The following is a 25,068-nucleotide window of genomic DNA, read 5'->3' as shown; positions in this document are numbered from 1 at the left end:
TGCCACGAGGCCACAATGTCTCATTTCCTCTATACAGGCCTTTATAGGCTTAAAAACCCAGTTAGATTAACATAAGAACTTCTAATAAAGCCCAAACAAGGCCCACGGACCGTCGGATCATCACCGCAATCAACCCACACCCTCCGATCACGCTCCGATCCATGAAATAGTGCCGTGGACTGTGAGAAATGCATGAGAAATGCCCACGCGATCCACCGTGGATCGAAAAAAATGGGCTCCCAACGGCGCCTGGGCCTCGACCAGCCCGCACATGGGCCTGGGCCGCGCTCGCGTGCCCTGTGCGCCCAGGCCCTGGCCAGCCCAAGCGCCTGGGCCGTGCGCCGCGCGTTGGGCCACGCCCAGCCACATGCTGCCGCACCTGGGCCGTGCACGGCCATGCCGCTGCCGCTCCGCCGGCCCGCTGCCGGCGGTCCTCCACCGCCTCGAGTTCCGTGCTGACTTTTTTCGCACGTATCTTAGCCATCTGAACTCTGTTTGAAGTGATCTTTGTCTCGTTGGACTCCATTTTTCGTCGCGGACCTCACTGTGGGATCAGTGTGGACTGAATCTCGAGATATCAAATCTTAACAATACCTTCACAGGAGGAACAGATGAGGCTGATATGTATTACCATTTGGTAAGCAATGTTTAACAAAACAAAAGGTGAGCCTCAAAGTAATCTGTCAAGTTTTGACAATGCATAATTTCATCATCTAGACCATGATAATTTCCACAAAAATTCATTTCTTAAAGCCAGGGAGTTTCGATTTCTCCAAGAAAACCATAAGAGAGTGTAGTTCTGCCTAAGAAGTAGAAAGATAAAATGATAGCAAACAGATTGCTATTTTCCTAAATTGAATCACAAATCTAGACACCAAAAAACTACCATAAATCTAATGATCCCTGGAAATGATGAATGTAAAACAAAGAGAGGGAATCAGAGCTCAACGATGCAGCTAGAAGGTTAACTCTTGGTGAGCAAGGTAGCAATAACAGAAGAGAGGAAGATTTGATTCTATTTTTTTTGGCAAATAATCTTGACTAGTTCTTGGGTGAAAGCATATACAAACATTCAAAAAACCTTTGATTACCCCCATAATGATATAGCACAACTAAACAGAACAATCTGAAAATTGGCAGAGACAGAAAAACTATGTCGAAGTACCTTGATAGAGAAGATTCATTAACCTCACATTCAAATAAAGAATATAAATAAACATACCTGTTGTAAGTCTACTGGCATAAAGAGAGAGGACTGCTTGAATGGCAACATACATGGTAGGGACATTAGATGTCTCAAACATTATTTGTGTCCTCTTTTCCCCGTTGGCCTTCAGGTTCGGAGGGGAGACGAGCAGCATGTTCTTCAGGTGCTACACAGAGCTCATTGTAGAATGTATGATGTCAGATCTTCTGTTAAAATTTGATGCCTCGAGATTCGATTCTTATGGAGCCCACAGTGAGGTCCGTAATGAAAAAAGGAGTCCAACGAGTCTAAGATCACCTCAAACGAAGTCCGAATGATCAAAATATGCTCGATTGAAGTTGGCACGAAACCCTTAACGGCGGAAGACTAGCAGCGACTGGCGGTGGGCCGGCGGAGTGGTAGTGGCGCAGCCGCATGCTATCGGTGGAGTGGTGGTGGTGCTGCTGCGTGTGGCAGCGTGCAGCCCGGGCTCGGCAGCGCGCGGCCTGGGGACAGAGCACGGCCCAGCACACAAAGCGTGGCCCAGGCCTAGGCGCATGCGGGCGCAGCCCAGGCCCACGTGCACGCGAGCGACAACTAAATATGATAAAGAAATGCAAAGAACGACAACTAAATATTGTGAGTAACACAAGCTAGATTCACAATTGGTATAAAGCTTTATTTAAAGTGGAGAACTAAGTTTTTCATTTCTTTGATATTCAAAGAATGTACCAACTCTTATCCAGCACAAAACCATACCACTTTGGAACTATACATGAATAACGATGAATGACATAAAAAAACAGCTACCGAACTTTTCAAAAACCACCCAGAAGATCATGCTTATGTGAACCAAGGGGCAGTTGATATAGGTAGGCACCATGATGCATTTCATAGACAGAACATGAGACCAAACCACAGCCTAGGCTACTTACCTTCAGAGTTACATTATCTTATTTTATTTTTAGATCAGAACACTCAAAGCTACAATGACAACAAAAAAAAAAAAAAATGGAAACAACAACTTCAAAAAGTTCATCCTTGCACATCTAGACTAAAAATCCAGAATTACTTGGAACAGTGGGGTCATTATGTTAATTTGGATTAAAAACATGCTCACTGGATATCTCTGTATTTACCTTTACTCAACATTTTGCTAATAAAGTATTAAAAGTGAGAAGATAGGTAGAGATACAAGTACAACGAGAATCCTCAATGATAGAAGAAAATCGTCAACAAAGTAGCATTCTTTTATTAAAGTCATGCAGCTTTTATCCATAATTTAACCAAATGCACCAGCCCCTTAACAAAAGAAAAAGGTGCAGCAAAAGCAGAAGGTAAATTTCCTTTAAGTTTTGGCATCTTGACTATCAGATTTCTAGGCACGCTAATATGGTAAAGCAGGGAATAGGAATCCTGATTTCACGGTTCTTGTAGAGGAGGGACAGCTACACTGACAAATTATCCTATATTCAAATACCATATAGAAACTTCACTGAGGCATCTCATGACTACCATCAATATTCCTTCCCAAAACAGATATTAGCATCTTAGTATGTTTTGAGAACATTGTAAGACATTTCTAATTAATTAAAAAGGCTGGTGTAACTAACCCTGGAATTAGATGGCAACAAATACTGGTGTAAGCCACTGAATGGAATCTATTGGTTAAATTGAAAGAGAGATTAGGAGTCCTATTAGACCTTGAAAATCCAGTCTCAACCTAATATTTGGGAAAATAAAAATTATTGCCCCCTCCATAATAACAAGAGAACAATACAATTTTAAGAAAAATTCTGTCATGGTGTGCATGCAAACTGTTAAGAAATCAGAAATGCAAAGAAGGTAAAATAAAATCTAATAACAGTGAAGGTAGATCAAAAGGAAGTAAAGAAAAAAAGGGGAAAAAAGAAAAGATGAAATCCATCTTAAAAAAAAAATTATTCTTAATATTTCATAAAATCCATGTAGAGTCAGCACCTATCATTGATAGATATCCATATCGACCAAACAAGCATAAAATGCTTTTTAATCTTAAGAAGACTTCCAACCAACTTACGCTGACCAAGGCTCACTGAAAGATATTTTTGCTTAAAAAGGATCACTATTAAAACTAAACTCCTAGCATCTATAGTTATTAACTTCACCATGTAGATGACTTTAAACTCATTGTAGGCGAGAAGTAGAAATTTCTTTTCGGTGCTACTTGTATGCTTGACCTCATCTCCATATTGGCATAGAACTTGAATGGACTCATGGTTCAACCTTCTTGGGTAAGGGCTCCAAATTTTGTTTGCACAATTCACCCTCAAAAGGATCTTATAGAATTCTCTACATATCCTAATTTCAATGGATAAAATAACATGACACTGTTACTTTTCAAAATGAAAGTAGCATATTTATTAACACAACTTTGATGTGTTATATCTTAATCAAGGATCTACATCAGCTAAGAGTACAATTGCCATACGTATCGAAACAATACTCATAATGCTTTATCAGTAAAAGTTCTGTGAGTGAATTTTGCATTATAAAGTCTCTTATTTCCACAGTCACAATTAAACCATGAAAGGAGTTGTTGGAACCAAGCACTTGATCTCCCTATCAAGATAATTCACAAGATCCAAATACTACAAAAATTTCTTGTTGGTGCAACTTTCCAAATGTCAAAAAAGAATTCACCTTCAATCCTACTGAAGGCTTTTCTATAGGTGCAATTCCCACTATAAAAGCTCACCATTGATATCTAGCAGTACTTTCTTCTAGCACTCAAATTGCTATGATCATTTTGGGCAACAATTTGCTGTCCAACAATATTACACATGAACCATTAGCTGTGTATCTTGCATTGGAGAACTTTAGGTATATATCTCTAAGTAGAACAAAGACAACATAACGAATTGTGCAAGCTTCTCTTCTATGTGCCTTGTTATGACAAATGCAAGCTTTGCTTCTATGTGCCTTGTTATGCAACACTCCAAAATCTAGTAGATATCATGAAATTTTCTTCGAACCTCGAGTTCAAAGATTCTTTTAACAGCAATTCACTTATATTCAAACATGAATCAACAGGACCTTTCATGTGCGATACTTCCATCCAATACTAAATACCGATGGAATTTTTTGTAGATGGAATAAGCATGGGATTTTCAACAGTCAAGGACACATGTACTATTTTGATAAATGGAGGCAACTTATCTCCTATTGCTTCTTTTTCTTGGAAAATATATCTACCTGAAAGGTTAAAAATTGTGTTGTCCTATAAAAAACCTCCATACAGTTGATAAACTCTGAAACAAAAGATTGTTTGGACCTTACTGATGCATGTCCTAGCACACCAAAATTAACCCTACTCACTACTATATAGATAGGGTGAGTCGAGATCATATCCGCAGAGATCTTAGTTGATTGTTTCAAAAATGTAAAAGAAAAGAATAATAGATTGTAAGAAACTAAGAAAGAAGCATGAAAATTATAATAAAATTATTTTTTATTAATCAAATAAAGAAGCGTACATAAAGAAAAGAAATGAAATTACGATACAAGACAACTAAACCAAGTTGATCTTCTTGCTGCGTCCGATGGTGGATGTGTCTCCTTGAATCCTTCATCTTCCTCCATGCAGACAGCGGCAGGATAGCTGGAAGGCTTGGTCTAAGAGCTCTAAGGAAGAAAGATTGATGGAAGCGAGTATGTAGAAGAGAAAGGGTAGCGGCACTAGGATTAAGACCTCTCTTAAATTTGATGAGATGTGAAAAAAAGATTTGTGGAGGAATATAGTATTGTGCTAGGGTTAGTACCTTTCCTAGACTTATAGAGAAGAAGAAGAGAGAGAGAGAAAGAGAGAAGCTTGAAGAGAACTTAGAGTTAGCTTGATTGAAGAAGATGGAGGCCTTGGGGTTCTACTTATAGAGTGGAGAGACTAGGATTTCATGAAAAGAGAGGTGGGAGCATGAATAAGGACTCTTGGATCTTCATATTGATTCTCCTCCGTTGATCTTTAAGTCGTGTTAACACTGGAATAGGAGCTAGTTGTCTGGTTTACTCTAGTCTGATCTAATTTGAGTCTAATTTGAGTCATATAAACTCAAACTCCCGATTACCTGCAAAATAGATTAGAAAGCATCAAATTTTAATAAAATAACATCAATTATTATAATATTTAGTACCTCTAGTGACTTAAATTAAGTATTCATCACACCTTCCAACTTGAACTTTTACTCATCCTCGAGTAAAATAGATACATTAGCATTGTGCACTAAATTATCCTTGAATCGAAAGTTATCCTAGACATTTCTAACTGCAGTGGATATCCGGTTAGATCATTAATGAGGTACTTCACTGGATTATCAATTCAACCCAATTAATGGTTGAGTATTAGCCATAAAAATTTTTAAAGATCTTTTTTCACCAACTTTTCACTCTACTCTTTAAGTCCTCTAACTTGATGTGAGCAAGGTTTATTGTCTTCTTACGATTTAGTCTCCTTATTCTTCCTCTTCTTTTTTTTTTATAAAAATATTTACATATATAGTCAGTGCAATATCGTAACCCCTTAAGTTTTCTAATTGACTCTTGTAGCGAGCTTTAGGCCAATGACTCCCAAACCAGTTGGCTTTAGGATATTAGGTATAAAATATCCCTCAGGCTTACTGACTCGAGTCAAAAAGGCTACAAATTAAAAACTGACTATACAAGAGATTTCTTCATATTCTCACCTTTTGATGCGAACAACAATGCTTACTTAGGTGAAAAAGTCCGATTAATTAGTGAGAAATGCTAAAAATCTCTCTTTTTTAATTTTATCTTTTTTATAATAAAAATAAATTTTTGCATATCTCGACCTTTCCACCCATACCCCCATAAAACAGATTCTTCATTGAGATGGTGGGAAGAGGGTTCTAGAATCACTCCAAAATTTAGTCTGATCTAAATTCTCCCATTAATTGGACATCCTTAATAATTTTTTCTTCAATATCTCTAAAATTATCTAAATCGTTAATCACTCATTGATTAAGGTGCTTAGTTAACTTCAAATAGAGATAAAATTCAGAGGAAGGACACCACCTGAGTTTAATGTGTGTAATCTTGATTGAGAGGTCCTTCATTGCTGGGCGTGGTGTGTTTTTGACTTCATTGATCGTGGTGCTCCCCCCAACTTGGCTAATTATCTTTCTCAAAAATTTCTACAAAATAAAAAAAAATGGATAACTAAAAAATAAAATATTCACTACAAGATATTTAATTTTTTGCAACAAAATTTTTTCGATGCTAAAAATTATATTTTCATTACTAAAAGTATTTACGACAAAAACTTCCGTCACTAAAAGTTTGTGGAGAAAGGCTCGTAGCAAAAGGCCTTAGCGATGAAAAAATTTTATTTCATCATCAAAAATAGTCAACCTAAACGACGAAGAGTTCGCAGTATTAGCGATGAAAATTTTTTGTCGCAAGAGCTTAAATTTTCATTGTTAAAATTGCGATGAAAAATATTTTCATCATAAAAAATATTTTTTTATTTTTTTTATTTTAGCGATGAAAATTGAATTTTGTCACAAAGATTAGAGATGAAAATGATTTCATCATTAAATATAGGGATTAAAAAAAATTCCTTTAATATTTTGTGATGAAATTTTTTTTCATCACAAAAATTGCGATGAAAAAAAAATTCATCACAATTTTTGTGATGAAAAAAAAAATTTCATCACAAATAATTGTGACAAAAGTATTTTCATCACAATTTTTGCCTAAAATTAAAATTTTGTAATAAAAAATTGTGATGAAAAAAATCATTGCTAAAAGTAAAATAAAGAAAAAAATAATACTTTTTAGCGATGAAATTTATGTTTTGTCACAAAATTAGCAACGAAATAAAAAATTTCATCGTAATGTATAATAAAATTTTATTTTTGGGTTCATAAATTTTTTTTTATGACAAAATTAATATTTTGTTGCTAAATTAAATTTTGGATAAAAAATTTAATTTTTATTTTTTTATCAAAAAAAATCTGTTCAAATATAAATTCTCAGATCAAACATATTTTACATAACAATATATTAACACAATAAAAATATTCTAATTCAAAATATCAATTTTAAGTAACAAAAAGTTTCATAACCATCGTTGTCATATACAAAAGTATAAGTCCATACACCATTCTAAATTTAAAAAAACTACAAACTAGGTATGATCTAACTCGTTGGCCTCGTTCCCTTCTCCAAGCATCGATTCTTGACCCGATATGTGTCGCGATGATGGTGCAGAGGTGGTGTCATGTGACTATAGAGGTGCTAACTCAAAAGCATCAATATCGAGCCATCCCACCATCGCAGCCACTATCCTCTCAAGCATCTGACTACGATTCATCCAGTAACTAATCTGATCTTGCATCATGCTCATGGATGTCCTAACTGCCTCTGGCACCGATGCATCATCAGACCGATCGGATGATAAACTGCATAATTTTTTGGACCGCATGCTATGACCAGATCCTAGCTGTCGTCCGAGGATGGTATCCAGAATCGTATTATCTGTCATCAAACAAACCTGCTGCAATCCAGTATCACTGTCAAATCTAACCTCCCTCATCGTCTGCTTTCTCAATTATAACATTTTTTTCTTCATAATAAACAATAAAATCATAATTTTTTTTCAAACTCTTTAAAAGTATTCAAAATATAGAGTAATGATACTTACATGACGCTGCCTCGCCTCCTCGATCATGAACTTGCCACTCTTGTTTTGATAGAATTTAGCATAGGCATCGACTCCGGATAGTCCCTATTCAAACAAAAGAAAAAAAAAATATCAAAATAATATAAATATTTAATAAGAAGTTACAAAGTATGATTGCAAATGTAGTTACGTACCATCCTCTTCGTTCCCTGTGCAAAGGAGGCACTTCCTTGCATGTGAATAGAATCAATCTTACTCATATTCACCTTATTCGCCTCCTATTATCGCTATAAATAACAAGCAATTATAACCAATAAAGGACATAACAAAATTAAAATAACTTGAAATACTAGACATACCTGAAATGCCTCACTTCCAAAATGCTCACATAACCACCGCCAGTCGTCACTAGACCCAGCCCAAGTTCTATAAGGCTGGGTCACAGGATCAATCTCCTTCACCTGCAGCTCATTGCAGTATTTATGAAGCCTACATCATCGATCTCTGTATCTATTTGCAGCCATTTTGAGAATACATGCCATCACTTCTTCGTCGGTGCAATCCTCGAAGTCAATATTATCCTACACAATCATCATAACAAAAAGCAAATACATGAAATTATTTATATAATAAAAAATTTATTTATATAACCAAAAATAATATGGATCATGTAATGATATGCAAGACATCCAAATTTAATTCTTACCTTGATGTGAGAGACTAGAGCATTGCAGTATCGAGGAGCTACATGCTTGAAACTTTCAACGGCCCACGAAAAATGATTCCACATATACAAACTGATCTCATTTGTGACGATACTAGCCTCTGTGCCAATCAGATGATCTCGAAATATCTGTACCTTTGGCTTTTCATTGTGCATATGCACATATTTCTCCAAAAAAAGACCCCTACTAGGACCATGCACTACACATCGATGCTGTGTTCCTGCATGTAAAAATTCCTGAAATGAACATATATCATGTATCACTAGATGTATATAACAAAAAAATATATATGGTTTATAAATTAATAGAGATGTACCTGTAAGGGGATGATGCTGCGGTGCCATGACCTCCGGCTGGGCAAGCTCTGGCTGAGCACTAGTCTGCTCTGTAGACTCGGACAACTGAGTCTCATCTAAATCCTCTGACTCATCATGCAAAATTCTAAAGTGAGGATGTGTATCATCAAGCGGAGCCTACTGTCTACCTCGCGAACGTCTACATCCAGGACCAGTCATGATGCTGCAATAATTAAAATAATTTAAATCAGCACGTAATCAAAAAAATTCAAGTATTATATGATGTAACAAAAAAAATAAATTGAATTACTTATTCATATTAATTATTATTCTCAGATTCTGAACTTATGTCCATATAGTCATCTTCGATGGGACTCATAGAAGACTTCGATCCTGAAGTGCTATCATCATCGTCGTTAATGAAGTCATCATCCATATGTGATTGTAATCCTAAATTATTATTAGATTGTGCTCATGCCTGTGCCCTTATCAATGATCCAACAATAGGAACATCCTCAGGTTTGCAGTCATCTCTTTGCAATTGTCCTATGTCAACCGTGTCATCTGGTACTAATATGTTATCTGGTACTTACATTTGATATGCTTCATTTTCAATAATTGCATGGACTTCATTTTTTAGATCTTCATCGTTTGAGCATATGAAAAGTATAGGATCAAACAAATGCCTATGCTGAGCCCTTATTGTAACTCACCAAGGCTCTTTCATTTTGTTATCATCAATATACCACACTACTCTCACTTGCTTTGCAAAAATATAAGGATCACTTTCGTACCATATGTGATCAGTGTGGACACTGACGAGTTGAGGATCTATAATAATTGGCCTGTGTCATCTTAAGTCATACTATCGATACTTGAATAACACAACCCATCGAAGATCACTATATCTCAACTCTATAACCTCATGTAGAACATCAAAAAAATCTATTATTTCATCTTTGTGCTCGCCCTCTACGCTTATTCCACAATTCTGTGTGGTTCGATCATGATCACGATTTTTCATTAAGAACTACACACCATTGACTATGCATGCTGAATATACTGATACACGTCTATCAGATTTTCGTGCAAGTATGGCTAAGTCATTGCTGATACAATTTTGATTGTCTATACGTAGCTGAGCTATCTACAATTAAAAGAATAATAAGCAAGTTAAATTTGATAAAATAAATACTATATAAATGAATCTTTAATCATGGATGAACATTAACATAACTTATCCGTTCGTCAAACCATGATGCGAATTGATTTCTATGTCGTGCCATTGCTAATGTAGGATTGATTCTTCTGAGCTCACTTTCGTGCTCACTGAAGTGATACAGTAATACCATATATATTTTAATTTAGGGTCCATGTACATTCATTGATATATCAACAAATAAAAATTAAATGTATATACTCACATCATATACGCTTCTACCTCCTCGCAATTGTTTAGCACATACCAATGCATGTCATCCGTTTCTTATGGTGTCAACATTCAAAAATCTTTTTTACCATATGATCAAGCAACATTGGAGAATACGGACAATCCATCGGTCAGAATCTCGTCAACATAGATATTCTTTTGTGGCCTTGTAAATTTGGTCTCCACTCTCTGAAGGTATATAGAGTAGAATGTCAGACATTCATTCATAACATGTGCCTCTGCTATTGAACCTTTGGGTCGTGCTTTGTTAGTGATGGCACTCTTGTATTCTCGCATCTTCCTATTCAATAAATTGTCAATTGATATACATATATAATAAGAATATAATAATGAATAATAAATATTACAATATCATGCAATTATTTTTCAATTTGGTACATCCATCTTGTATGTACTGGCCCACCCAATCTAGCCTCATGTGGAAGATGAACAGAAAGATGCACCATGATATCAAAGAAGGCGGGAGGGAATATCATCTCGAGCTTACAAAGAGTAATGATAATCTTCTTCTCTAATATGTCGATCTGGCTTCGTCTTAATGTCTTTGCACATAAGTCCTGAAAATAAATTTTAGATCAAGTAACACATCACATACATTATTCGGCAATAATCCGTGCAAACCAACTGGGAGCACATGTTGTAGAAGCACATGACAATTATGACTTTTCATCCCGATGATCTTCCCATCTTTTGGCTTGATGCACTGTTTCAAGTTTGAGGTATATCCATCAGGAAACCTTACTGATCTCAAATATGAGAGAAATTGATTTCTCTCTCTTCGGTTTAGTACATAACATGCCAGTGGGTTCACCAGCCTATCTCCCTGTTGAATCAAATGTAATTCCTTTCTAATCCGCATATCCTCTAAGTCAAGACGAGCCTTCACGGTATCCTTCGTTCTTCCTTCGATATTGAGAATGGTATAAAATACATTATCAAATATGTTCTTTTTAATGTGCATGACATCAAGATTGTGTCAAAGAAGAAGCATTTTCCAATATGGAAGATCAAACAACTTGCTCTTTTTTCTCCAATTTTCGATACTTGTTCGCACCCCTACTTGGGTGGCCAGACCCTTACCAAATATAACATCATGTGGGTTGGGTAACTAATTTAAAATATCATCCGTAGACCAGAATCTTGACTGCACACATCGTTCATGCTTGCTGTTGAACTTAAGACTTCTCCTCCATCTATGATCATCTGGCAAGAAATGTCGATGGCCGGTGAAACAAATCTTTTCACGAATACGGTCTGATGTAATATCATCGTTACAAGTTGGGCATGCTTTATACCCTTTTGTACACCATCCAGAAATATTGTCATATGCAGAAAAATCATTAACTGTCCAAAGCAGTGCTGCATGCATGCGAAAGATGCCTCCTGCAACATGATCATACATTTTGCATCCTTCTTCCCACAAGTATTGTAACTCTTCGATCAACGGCTCTAAAAATATGTCTATGTCTCTTTCAGGGCCATGGAGACTCGAGATCAACAAGGCCAGTAGATTAAAAGGTGATTTCATATGCTTCCATGGCGGTAAATTATAAGGAAATACCATAACAGGCCACATACTATAAGTAGTACTAAGATTACCATATGGATTAAATCCGTCTGTTGCCAACCCTAGCCTGACATTTCGTGAATCAACTGCAAACCATGGATGTTCACGATCAAAATATTTTCACACATCTCCATCTGATGGATGTCTCATGACATCATCATCGATATTATTTTTCTCTTTATACCATCGCATGTCACAAGCAGTATGCCTCGACATGAATAATTGACGCAATCATGATGTAATCAGAAAGTACCGCAAATCTTGCATGGTATTTTCTTTTTCTTCTTATCCTTACCACGACTTTCTTTTCATCTTCTTGAATGATAAATCGGACATGCTTATAAATCTTTTTTATCCTTCCAAAATAGAACACAATCATTCGGATATGCATGTATCTTTTCACAGCGTAGGCCCAAGTCATCGACTCCCAAACTGAGTCTTTTCAATAATTTTTTGGCTTCATAATGACTTGACGGAAGTAACTCTCCCTCTGACAGTAGGTCCTTCAAAAATTTAAGCAACCAATTAAATGAATTGTTTGACCACTTACCAAGTATCTTCATATGTAATAACTTTATTACGACGGACAACAGAGAGTACTTCTTACAACCAAGATAAACATCACTTTGTGCATCTCTTAATAGACACTCGAATCTATCATTTACAGATATGTTACTGTCCTCTTCAGCTTCTTGTCTCAGAATGGGATGCCGATGTTCTGCTCTCACTTTCACATTTATTTCAAATAACTCTGGATGGAGATCCTTTAAAATTTCTCTATCTTTTGCACCGAGTGTTTGCCTTTCACGACTGCATGATCCACCGACTGACAACGGATTTATGGGACTCCTAGACAACATGCTCGAGCTAGTCGACAAATCTTCACCATGATAAGTTCATCTCTTGTAAGTCACATCTATACCGTGTTCGTATAAATGATTCTAAATATACGATAAGGTACATCAAAATAAATTCTTACATCGACGATATGGACAACGAGCTTTTCCATCTTCTCTAGTATGATTGGATGCCACGTTCATAAAAAACGTCATATCCACAATATACTCGGGACAGAACTTATCATGCAATAATATCCAACCACGATCCATGCCTACATATTTATGATGCAAACTATACAATCAATTTTATGTAATAATAGTTGACTAATGCCTTATATCTCCTACCTATAGGGTGATAGTCCTATCCCATTCAGGAACATAAGAATTTAATATTGCAATACATGATTTCTATACCAAAAAAATTTCGACAGTATTTTGGCACAGTTCTCCAGATACATAAGCATTAAAGTTGTGCTATGTATCCAGAGAACATAATCAAAAATACCGACAAAACTCTGTGATGTAGAAGCATATGGTATACAATTTTAAATTCATTCACGTGCCCAAACTATCCACGAGGATAATTCAAGGATAGTGTGTAGAGCACCAATATTTTTTTCATAAAAAATAAAAATTGATTTATGCACGCTATCCTCGAACAAAAATTCTAAGACTTATAAATTTGTTATACTATAATTAATATATTCTTATTATAATTATTTTTATTTTTAAAATATTTTTAAATCATGACTAAAATTAATTATATCTAACAAATAATTATATCTAATAATTATATCTAATGACTAAAATAATAAATAATTATTTTTAATAACTAAAATTAATTGAGAAAGAAAAGTAAAAATTAAAAAAATTTAAAAATTTAAAAAATTGCTCTCACCTTCAACTCTCCCGTGAATCCGATAGCTGCGCAGTGATGGTGAGGCAGCTGGTGATGGTGGCGGTGGCCTGGCGGTCGTGGTGGCGGCGACCCTACGAAACCAGACAAGCCAGGTGTAAGAGAGGGAGACAGGGAGAGTGACAGAGAAAGTGAGGGAGGGAGAGTGAGAAAGAAAATAAGGGAGGGAGACAGGGGAGGGAGGGGTCGATCAGCGGTGAGAGGGAGGCTCGACCAGCGGTGAGAGGGAGGGCTCGACCGGCAACGGGGAGGGAGGAAGAGTGAGAAAGAGAGGGAGGGAGAGTGAGAAAGAAAGTGAGGGAGGGCTCGACTGGCGGCGGGGAGGGAGGGCTCGACCGACGATGGTGGTGAGGAGGGAGGACTCGACCGACGGTGACACAGTGGAGACCGAGAGGGAGAGAAAGAAAGAGGACGGTGCACGGAGGAGAGGGTGGCAAGGTGAGAGGGAGATGACACATCGGGGCGTGGGCTTGATCGATGACGGGGGGCGGGCTCGAGCGGCGATGGTGGCGGGGAGGGAGGGCTCGACGGTGGTGGGGAGGAAGAGAGAGAGAGGATGGTGGCGGGGAGGGAGAGGACTTACCGGGAAGGATGACTGACGATCGGGGAGGGAGGACTATCGTCGGCAACTGGGGAGGGAGAAAGGGATTTGGCGACCGCAGCGGCGTGGGCAAAGAAGAGAACAGGCCGATTTTCTTTGAATTGGGGCAAAATTTTGCCCTAATTCAAAGAGCTCTTTTTTTTTAAATTAAAAAATATTTAGTGATGAAATTATTTTATTACAAAAAATAAATATTTTATCATAAAAAAATAATTTTTTTGTAACAAAAATATTTTCATCACAAATGATTATTTTTTTGCAACAAAAATTTAATTTTATCGTAAATATAAAAAATTTTGTCATAAAAATCAAGTTTTTTGCAACGAAAAAAATTTTTCGTTGCCAAAAATCATATTTTTTGTGACAAAATTTTTTTCTTCATAAAAAAAATTATTTTTGGCAATGAAAATTTTTTTCATCACCCAAAAATATGATTTTTTGTGATGAAAAAAATTTTCATCGCTAAAGATTAATTTCTAGCAATGAAATTTAAAATTTTATTATAAAATATTCAATTTTTTTCAACAAAATAATATTTAGTGATGAAATAATTTCATCGCTAAATATAAAAAAATTGGTCAAAAAAGCTCTTATTTTTTGCAATGAAATATAAATTTCATCGTAAAAAATATAATTTTTTATGACAAAATATTTTTTCATAGCAAAAAATATTTTTTTGCTACATAAAAAATATTTCATCACTAAAAAAATTATTTTTTGCAATGAAAAAAAAATTTTGTTGCTAAAGATTAACTTCTAGCAACAAAAATGAAATTTTCATCGCAAAAGATATAACGCTTTGCAATGAAATTTTTTTCATCGCAAATACTTGATTTTTGGGGATAAAATTTTTATTTTATTGCAAAGGCTTAGTTATTTGTGACGAAAAAAATTTTGCCGCTAAAAATCTAATTTCTTGTAGTGATTGGGTTGCCTCCCAACAAGCACTAAGTTTAAGGTCTTCAACTAGACCAAGCCAAAATTTAATTGTAAACTGGATCCTGTAATTCAATTGATTCAACTTACTCACCATCTCTGATTTCATCCACATATTGTTTCAATCATTGGCCATTTACTTTGAAGGTATTTCTCTGTTTAGGATCTTTGATTTCAATTGCTTCATGAGGGAATACCTGAGTTACGATATATGGTCCATCCCAACATGAACAAAATTTTTAAGGGAATAGTCGTAATCTCGAATTATAAAGTCATACTTTTTGATTATGTTTGAATATTTTTTGTGAAATATATTTATCATGATAAGTCTTAGTTCGAGCCTTATAAATTCATGAACTCTCGTATGCTTCATTGTGTAGCTCTTCTAATTCGTTCAATTATAGTCTCCTATTACTACTCATATTTTTCATATCAAAATTAAATTACTTTATAACCTAAAATGCATGGTATTCTAGCTCGACTTGCAGATGGTAGGCTTTTTCAAAAATAAGCCGATAAGGAGATATTCCTATTGGAGTCCTATATGCAGTATGGTAGGCCCATAATGCATCGTCTAATCGTCCAGACCAATCTTTTCGATCAGGTCTAACCATCTTCTCAAGAATTCGTTTGATCTCCCTATTGGAGACTTTCACTTGGCCACTAGTTTGGAGGTGATATGGTGTGAAACTTTGTGAGTGATTCCGTATGTCTTCATTAAACTTTCAAAGTGTCTATTCGTGAAGTGTGCACCCCCGTCACTAATAATTGACCTTGGGCAACCGAATCGACTTAAGATGTTCTATTAGATGAATTTGATTACCACCTTGTGATCATTCGTCCTGGTTGCCATAGCCTCAACCCATTTAGATACGTAATCTACCGCAATCAAAATATATTCGTATCCATAGGATGGAGGAAAGGGGCCTATAAAATCGATTCCGTAAATATCAAAAACTTCTATGACTAAAATGAAAGATAGGGACATCATATCTTTTTTAAAAATATTTTTTGTCTGTTGACAATGCAAGCACTCAAGGCAATTTATGTGCATCCATAAACAATATCGGTCAGTAAAACTCACTTTGTAATACTTTCACGGTCGTTCTCTTCCCATTGAAATGTCTCCCGTATGCATGAGAGTGACAAAGGTATGTATACTTTGATACTCACTCTCAGGGACATAGCGTCGAATCACTTAGTTAGAATAATGTTTGAACGATTCGAATTTCTCTCAATAATAATGTTTGATCTATGAGAAGAATCGATCCTTCTCCTATTTTATCCAATAGAGAGAAACTTGTCCTGTTGCTAAATAGTTAACGATGTGGGCAAACCATGAGATTTGATCAGAGGAAGTTGCAAAAAATTATTTGTTAGAAAATTTCTCCTAAACTTCATTTATACTCATTGTATGACCAACTAAGATTCTAAAAATATGATCAGCGATCATATTTTCGAAATCCTTCTTGTCTCGAATTTCTAGATCAAATTTTTGAAGTAGAAGGATCCATCTGATTAATCATAGTTTAGTATCTTTCTTTGAGAGCAGATGTTTCAGAGTCAGATTTTTAGATCAAATTCTTGAAGCAGAAGAATCCATCTGATCAATCGTGGTTTAGTATCTTTCTTTGAAAGCAGATGTTTTAGAGCCGCATGATCAGAATATACTAGAATCTTAGACCCTAACAGATATGAATAAAATTTATCAAGGATGAATACCACCGCTAGTAGCTCTTTTTCTATTGTGGTGTAGTTCAATTGGGCATCGAATAGAGTTTTGCTAGCGTAATAGATCACATGTGGCTCCTTATTGATTCTTTGACCTAAGATGGCTCCTATTGCGAAATCAAAAGTGTCACACATGATTTTAAATGAGAAGGACGAATCAGGAGATTTTATTATGGGTGCTGTTGTCAGGACTGTTCGTAATATGTGAAAGGCTTGTAGACATTCTTCATTAAAGACAAATGGCGTGTCTTTGGCTAGCAGATGGCACAAGGGTCTCGATATTTTGCTAAAATCTTTAATGAAGCATCTGTAAAATCTAGCATGACCTACGAAGGATCGTATTTGTCGAATTGAAGTGGGGGGTAGTAGTTTTGAAATGACCTCAATTTTGGCTTTGTCTACCTTAATCTTCCTTTCAGAAACAATATGTCCCAATATGATTTCTTTTCGAACCATGAAATGGCTCTTTTCCCAACTTAAAATTAGATTTGTTTTCATGCAGTGCTTAAGGACTTTGGAGAGGTTATGAAGATAATCCTCAAAGGTGGTTCTAAATATGGAGAAATCATCCATAAAATTTCGAGATATTTGTCCACCATATCTGAAAAAATGAACAAAATGCATCGTTGAAATGTAGCGGGTGCATTGCAGAGCTCGAACGGCATATGTCGAAAAGCGAAAGTGCCATAAGGACAAGTGAAGGTGATTTTCTCTTGGTCATCTGAAAATATAGGTATCTGATTGTACCTTGAATAACCATCTAGAAAATAGAAAAAATGTTGACCCACTAGCTGTTCTAAGATTTGGTCGACGAAGGGTAATGAAAAATGGTCCTTTATAGTAACAGCGTTTAGTTTCCTATAGTCAATGCATACTCGCCAGCTAGATGGTGTGCGAGTGGGGAACAATTCACCTTCTTCATTCTCCACCATAGTAATACCTGATTTCTTAGGTACTACTTGGGTAGGACTAATCCATTTACTATCGGATATGGGGTAGATGATTCCAGCATCTAACCATTTTACCACTTCTTTCTTCACTACTTCTTGCATGTTTGGGTTCAGTCTCGTCTGCATGTCTCGATGGGGTTGGCATCTGCCTCACAATGAATATGGTGCATATAGATGGAGGGGTCAATTCTTTTTAGATCGACAATGGACTAGTCGATAGTCTCTTTATTTTCCTTCAGAACACCAACCAATTGTGCTTTCTGATCCGGGGTCAAGTCTGATGCAATGATCACTGGGAGGGTGTCATTAGGTCCTAGGAATGCATACTTGAGTGCGGCTGGAAGTGGCTTTAATTTTATTGCAGGTGGTGATTCTAATGATGGGACTGTGGATGTATTGGCTAATGCGGACAATGGCTCATACTTGATTGTTCAAGGGGGAGTAGTTTCAGCATTTGATATATCAACTAGAATATTTACTTCTTCGCTATCTCTCTCCATATCACAGTCATCCACTCCAAAGTGCGTCAAGTGGGTTTCTCGAGAATCATGTGCAAAAATCATTTATGTTGCTTCCTCTATGATGTCCTCGAATGTATCTATCTCGAAGCAACTATTAGTTGATGGTCCCTGGGATGTATTGAACACATTCAGTCTCAACTTTTTATTCTCAAACGATACGTCCATGACTCCTGTCCTACAATTGATGCATGCATTTGCCGTAGCTAGGAAGGGTCTGCCTAAGATAATGAAAATTTGCCTTGGATTGCCACTCAGTTCTATGTCAAGAACCAAAAAATCAACTGAAAAATAGAACTCATCTATCTTGACCAAAACATCTTCGATCATCCCATGTGGTGTCTTAATTGATCTATCAGCTAACTGTAAAGTGACCGACATGGGTTTCAGTTCTCTAAACTCAAAAGTTCATAAATCGAGCTAGGTAAAAGGTTCACATTGGCCCCTAGATCCAGGAGAGCTTGTTTGATATGAAAGTCTCCTATAATGCAAGAAATGATAGTGGTACCTAGATATTTAAGCTTTGGAGGGATAGTGTGATGGAATATAGAGCCAGCTTATTCGGTGAGGCATACTTTCTTTGAGAGTTATGATCGGGATTTACGTTTCTGAGTGCATAATTTTTTCAAAAATTTTACGTAAGCTGAGACCTGTTTGATTGCATCTAGAAGGGGGAGATTAATTTGGACTTGCTTAAATAATTCTAACATCTCGTCGAGTCTTCCTCCCTTCTTATCTGCAGGAGTAGGGGCTTTAGGCAAGTAAGGTGATTCCAGTGCAGTTGGTCTATTCTCTACTTTTGGGTCCTGTTTGTTCTTGGGTGATTCAGACTTGGTCAGAGGTCTAGGGTAAGTCTTATTGGTTTTACTCATGTGTTCAACGACCTTCCCATTTTTTAGAGTTATGATTAATTTGGCATGATCAAAAAAGATATCTGGATTATTGAAGCTCTCAACTATGAATTACCCTTTCGGATTGCTCTCAGATTGGCTAGGTAATTTTTCTCCTTCCCTCCTACTGACTGTGGTTGCTAGTTAACCTATTTGGATCTCTAGCTTAGCAATAGATTGCATGTGGGAGTTAAGGGTTTGGGTGTTGACTTCTAATCATTCTAGTGCTTTTAGAACCTTCTCCTCAAAAGCTGAGCTGTGACCGATGATAGACGGTTGAGGAGCATTTTGAAACTGATGGTATGGTCCATGTCTATATATCGGGTCCTGATAGTTAGGTCTAGGTACAGCAGGGCCAACCACTGGCTATAGTCTTCAAGAAAAATTTGGGTGGTTTCTCCAGTCGGGATTATAAGTGTTCGAAATATGAATTATTTTCTGATCTACGAGCTTGTTGGTTTTGAGCTTATTGGACCTGCTCGTGCACAAACTCAGGAAATTGAGGTGCGGTTGGGTATTCACTAATAAAATGGGTCAGACTTGCACACAATGCACAAACATCTTGGACTATGTTAGGTAGAGTCGAAGAGTGTCCACTATTCAGAAGACGGTCTAATTTTTGAGATAACTCATCTATCTTACTGTGGATATCCATAATGTTTCCAATTTGATAGATTCCAGCTCTTTTCTATTGAGACATGGGTTGTTCTCTAGAGATGGCAGAGATATGATGCAGGGAGTTCTCATTAAGTGTTTCAAAAAGCTGCCAAACCTTATCCTCACTCTTTAGCAAAAATATCCCACCACACGATGCATCGATCATTTATCGGTGTTTCTCTGATAGACCATCATAGAAACACTGAACAAGTTGCCATTTGAGGACAGCGTGGTGGGGGCATTTATGAATAAGGTCTCTTAACATTTCTCATATCTCATGAAAAAGTTCACCATCCAATTGACAAAAACCAGTGATGGCTTTTCTAATTTGATTTATTTTTTTAATTGAGAAGTATTTCTTGAGGAATTCTCTCTGAAGATGGTCTCAAGTTAAAATGATTATGGAATCTAGGGAGTTTAACCAATGCTTGACTTTGTCTTTAAGTGAAAAAAAAAATAGTTTCAATCTGAGGGCATCATCAGAGAAGTTTTGGATTTTTACTATGGAGCATATCTCAAGAAATTCGTCCAAGTGTTTATATAGATCCTCATTCATCTGTCTATAGAATGATGGTAGCATTTGAATAATACTAGATCTGATTTCGTATTGTGCCACCTCCATAGGAGGAGGCTGGATATATGGCGAGTAGGTGTAAGATGAGGGAGTAAAATACTTCCTCAATTATCTTGGTGGGTCAGTCTCTTGTTTTGGATCCATGATTTTGATTTGGTTTACTCAATTCATTCTTTCTAGCTCTAAGTCTAATGGGTGTAAATCAGGTTGTAATGATCGGCGTCCTAGCATACACCCAAAAGATCTCGAGTTTTAATTTCAACAAAAAAATTTTTTTTTGAAAGAGAAGAGGAGAAAAGGAGGAGGGAAAAGAGTTCTAAAGAAGAGAACCTAAGGAGTTCTAATGCTAAGAAGATAGAGAAGAATTAATTAGATTTGATATTTTTAGTTAACAATCAAGTGGTTCAATTAATCTTATCTATGGATTATCCTAGATCTAGATAGCTCCTAACTGTCAAGGTCACCTTCAAGCACTCCAAGAAGCAGATTAGCCGCTCAACTAGCTAGATAAATGTAAGGTTGGTGGGGGTACCCTGTTGCTTTCCTTAGACACCAACTGTATTGATCAGGTAAGCGAACGGAATTAATTAATGAACAACCTTTCTTCGGGACGTAATCCCTAAACCACTTTTCTAGACACCAGTTAAACTGACTAACCTGAGCCCGATCCAACTTTTAGGATTTTTTGTCCTACTGAGCTCGAGGATCTTTAAGGGTCAACGTCTAATCGATTTTATATTAGAAGTTTTAGGTCAATACAATTGCAAGATGGTGTTTTATGGGTCAAGGAAGTGTGATGAAATCCCTACCTTATGTTGATTAAGATTTTGCCCTTAAGATTTTTTATGAAAATATGCAATGTAAAAAGAAAAAGTGTCCAAACATGTTAAGTAGCTTTTAAAATTTAATTAGTTTATTTATATTAGTCAAGTGTTATGTGGTGTCTTTATATTCTTTTTATATTATATTATCTTTAAGCAAAAAGGAATAAGAGGTGAGTTTTAAATTAGCTTAATTAGGTATGAGAAAATCTAGTAAATCTAATTAAATAGAAAGTAAATAATGCTAAGATTAAAAAGCAAGTAGGTAGCCTACAAATAAAGCAACAAATTAAATTTACTTTTAGGGTAATAAATTATTCTAAGCTATGAAAAGCAGTAAATCACTAGGAATAATAGATAATAATAAATAAGATAACTACTCACTATGCAAATAAAGTAATCTCATAGTTAAGAATAAAAGATAACTACGTAATCTAAATAAAAGTAAAGAATCTAATCTACTTAGGAAGCAAAAAATCACTAATTATATAAAGTAGTAAATTATTCTAACCTATAGAAAGCAGTAGATCACCAGACTATAGAAAGTAGAAAATTTTTTTATGCATGCAAATAAAGAAATCTAGATATAAAATAGTAAATCTACTATATACGAAAAGCAATATAAGACAAAAATTTTTCAAAAAGAATAAATAAAAAGTAATTAAGTAATTAAAATAAATTAACTAACAATAAAAGGCAAACTACTAATCAGCAAAGTAATATATGTAAATTCTGCAATTTAGAATATAATATGCTGGGGCTTATCCTTTCGATTTTTATTTTGAATGAATGGACTGATCTTGTGGCTCTAAAATACAGAAATATTATCTTTCAATAACTTTTGGAACTTCTTCCGCCCTCATCTTTCTTCTTCCCCCTCCCGTTCTCTTATGTAATCTTTACTTTTATTTGCTGAACAAAAGCAATGCGCACAATTCAAAAAAAGAAAAAAGCAGAGCAATGAGGCTTTTGTCTGATCTTCTCTTAATTAAAAAAAAAAAAAAAGAAAGCCTGGTCCAAGAGAATCTTTCAAGTCAATCATTCCCTTCTTGCCTTTAACCATTCTAACAATTAAGGAGACTCATGATTGCAAAAAATGAATTTAAAATGATTCACTACAGGAAAAATGGCCATTAACGACGCTATTAATGGTCATTAACGACGCTTTAAAGCGTCGCTATTCGGCTTTACGACGCTTCGAAAAGCGTCGGCAAAGCGTCGACTATGCAAGAGTGGGGACGAATATCGCCGACGCTTTGTAAAAGCGTCGTTATTTTTTAACGACGCTTTAAAGCGTCGTAAATATTTACATTAACGACGCTTTAAAGCGTCGTTAAATTTTTCTTAACGACGCTTTAAAGCGTCGTTAATGTAAATCTTTACGACTCTTTAAAGCGTCGCAAAAGACAAATTTAACGACGCTTATAAGCGCCGTTAATGTAAAAATTTACGACGCTTTAAAGCGTCGCAAAAGACAAATTTAACGACGCTTATAAGCGTCGTTAAAGGTTTTAAGAGGAAAAAAAAATATAAATATTATTTAAAAAAAAAATAATACAATACATTCCTGTACGAAATCATATCACACCTGTACAATACAATAAACATGTACAATCACCACATTCACATTCACACCTGTACAATCACCATCATTCACATCACCTGTACAATACAATAAACATGTACAATCACCACATTCACATTCACACCTGTACAATCACCATCATTCACATCAAAAGCAAGCTGAAATAGAAAATTTAATCAAACCAAAAGACAATATTTTATATAAATAAAAATAAAGTACTAATCGTCCATTACAATCAAGAGTAATATAAATAAATATAAAAATACAACAAAAATAAAATAACATCAATCTGCAGGCGGATGGTCGTCGTTGTCTCCACGTGACGTGCCGCTATCTCGATGGGTGCCTGATATGCCAGGAGCCTACAAAAAATATATCAAAAGCATGATTTGCATATCTATAAATAAAATATATAAATCATTAAATTAATACAAAAATATATATTTAATATTATGTGTTTACCTGAGATGAACCATACATCTCTAATAAAGATGTAAGGCGATCAATCTGTCCCCTCATGGCCTGCATCTCGGCACGGCTCTGTCGCATCTCCTCCATCTCAGCGGCACGACTCTGTCTAATCTCCTGTATCTCCACCTCGAGTCTGCGAACGCGTGAATCCTGAGCATCTGTTGCAGCATGCTGCGTATATCTACTAACCTCAGATAACTGAGTGGGGGTGACTCCTACTCCATAACCCCTCACTCGGCCGTAGCGCTCTGGTCCCATCAACTCTGTGAATACCTCGGCCTCGATACGGCTCTGCTGCGTAGATGCTGCGGACTCGTCGTCACGCTCCGCAATGAGAGATGTAGCCCTCTCCTGTATTTTTTTTGAAAACAAGAGTTATACATTAATAGCTAACAAAATTAAATTTAAATCATTGCAAAAAATATAATATTAACAATGCCGTACATATAAATCTCTCGACTCATCTCGAACAAAAGTACCATCCTGATGAGTATGAGTCATCCGGTAAAATTCCACTTGTCCGGGTTCCCTCCCATGCTCATCCTCCTACACAAATAATTTCAATTTTAAGCAAACAGTTATGATAATTTAAAAAAATATATGAGTATCATGATACAGACATGGTCCACGATACATAATGATATTAGTTATATAAATATTTGAACATAAAAATTAAAAGTTAATTATGAAAGTTTAAGGAACATACAAACTCCTGTCGGAGTCGTGCATAACTCTTCGACCCCGATGTATGAGGAACAGACTGAGCTGCTCGTGCAGCTCTACCAATAGCAGAATAAGTCTGTAAAATAAAGTAAAGAACTTGTTATATATACAATATATAATAAAAATCAATATTTTTATAAAATATTTAAGAAAAAAAGATAATAAACAGATAATATACCTGTGCCCTCTCGGAGAACCAGTAATGAACCAACTCCATCCACTGATGAGGGGGTACATCAGGAGGACAATTCCTAGCAACCTCCTCCTCTGTCATACCCTGTCTCATATAGTCCTTCTTCAATTGTGCTTTATATTCTTTCCATTTGCGGTTGAGAGACTTCATTACAAAATCATGAGTGGATGGAGGGAGAACAAACTTGCTCTATAAAAAAAAAAGTTAAATGAAATAAATTATATAAATGATTAACAATTAATATACAGTATGAACATCAATTCATTACCTCTATAACTCGGAGGAGCTCAACTTTGTACGTTGGAAGCATGTCATTCCATTTTGCATAGCCCAACGGACATAGCTGAGGCCTCCGAGCAACAGTCCCCAAAAATGAAGTCAATAAGCAGGCAGCTTTCTTAATTGGCTGACCTAGCTGATTGCACTCCACAACAATCCTCTCGCCCTCACGCATCTGCCACACATCTCCTACTACTGTGGGTCCGCGTCTGGGGCGTACTCTCCCGGATCCGTCTGCAAAAAATACATAAAAGTAACTATATCATAAATATACATAAAATGAAATAAAAAAAAATTACATGAAAGACAATATATACCCTGCACGTGTATCTCATCATCTGGCTGATGAACAGGAGGATCGTGCTGTGCTGATGATGAAGGACAGGGCTCAGAATGCTGTGCAGCTGAACTGGCCTCAGGCTGCTGTGCTGAAGAAGACGTACCGGCCTCTGTCTGTGAAAACTGGAACTGCACACCAGCATAT

At 36.1% G+C, this 25,068-nt stretch overlaps 1 protein-coding gene across 1 annotated transcript; it reads right to left on the bottom strand.

The window, feature by feature from the left end:
• Positions 1–23,089: 23,089 nt before the first annotated feature.
• Positions 23,090–24,759, bottom strand: LOC140852920 (uncharacterized). Its single transcript, XM_073246849.1, has 6 exons — positions 24,574–24,759; positions 24,291–24,494; positions 24,096–24,188; positions 23,834–23,935; positions 23,381–23,740; positions 23,090–23,280 (listed from the first exon to the last, which is right to left on the bottom strand). The coding sequence occupies exons 1-6, from the start codon at positions 24,757–24,759 to the stop codon at positions 23,203–23,205; spliced, it is 1,023 nt and encodes a 340-aa protein (XP_073102950.1). The 3' UTR covers positions 23,090–23,202.
• Between the last annotated feature and the right edge of the window lie 309 nt (positions 24,760–25,068).

The sequence above is a fragment of the Elaeis guineensis genome, chromosome 12 (genome assembly GCF_000442705.2).
Source record: "Elaeis guineensis isolate ETL-2024a chromosome 12, EG11, whole genome shotgun sequence".
NCBI lineage: Eukaryota > Viridiplantae > Streptophyta > Magnoliopsida > Arecales > Arecaceae > Elaeis > Elaeis guineensis.
Note: the sequence above shows the minus strand (reverse complement) of the source record. Positions and strands in the feature narration are given on the sequence as shown.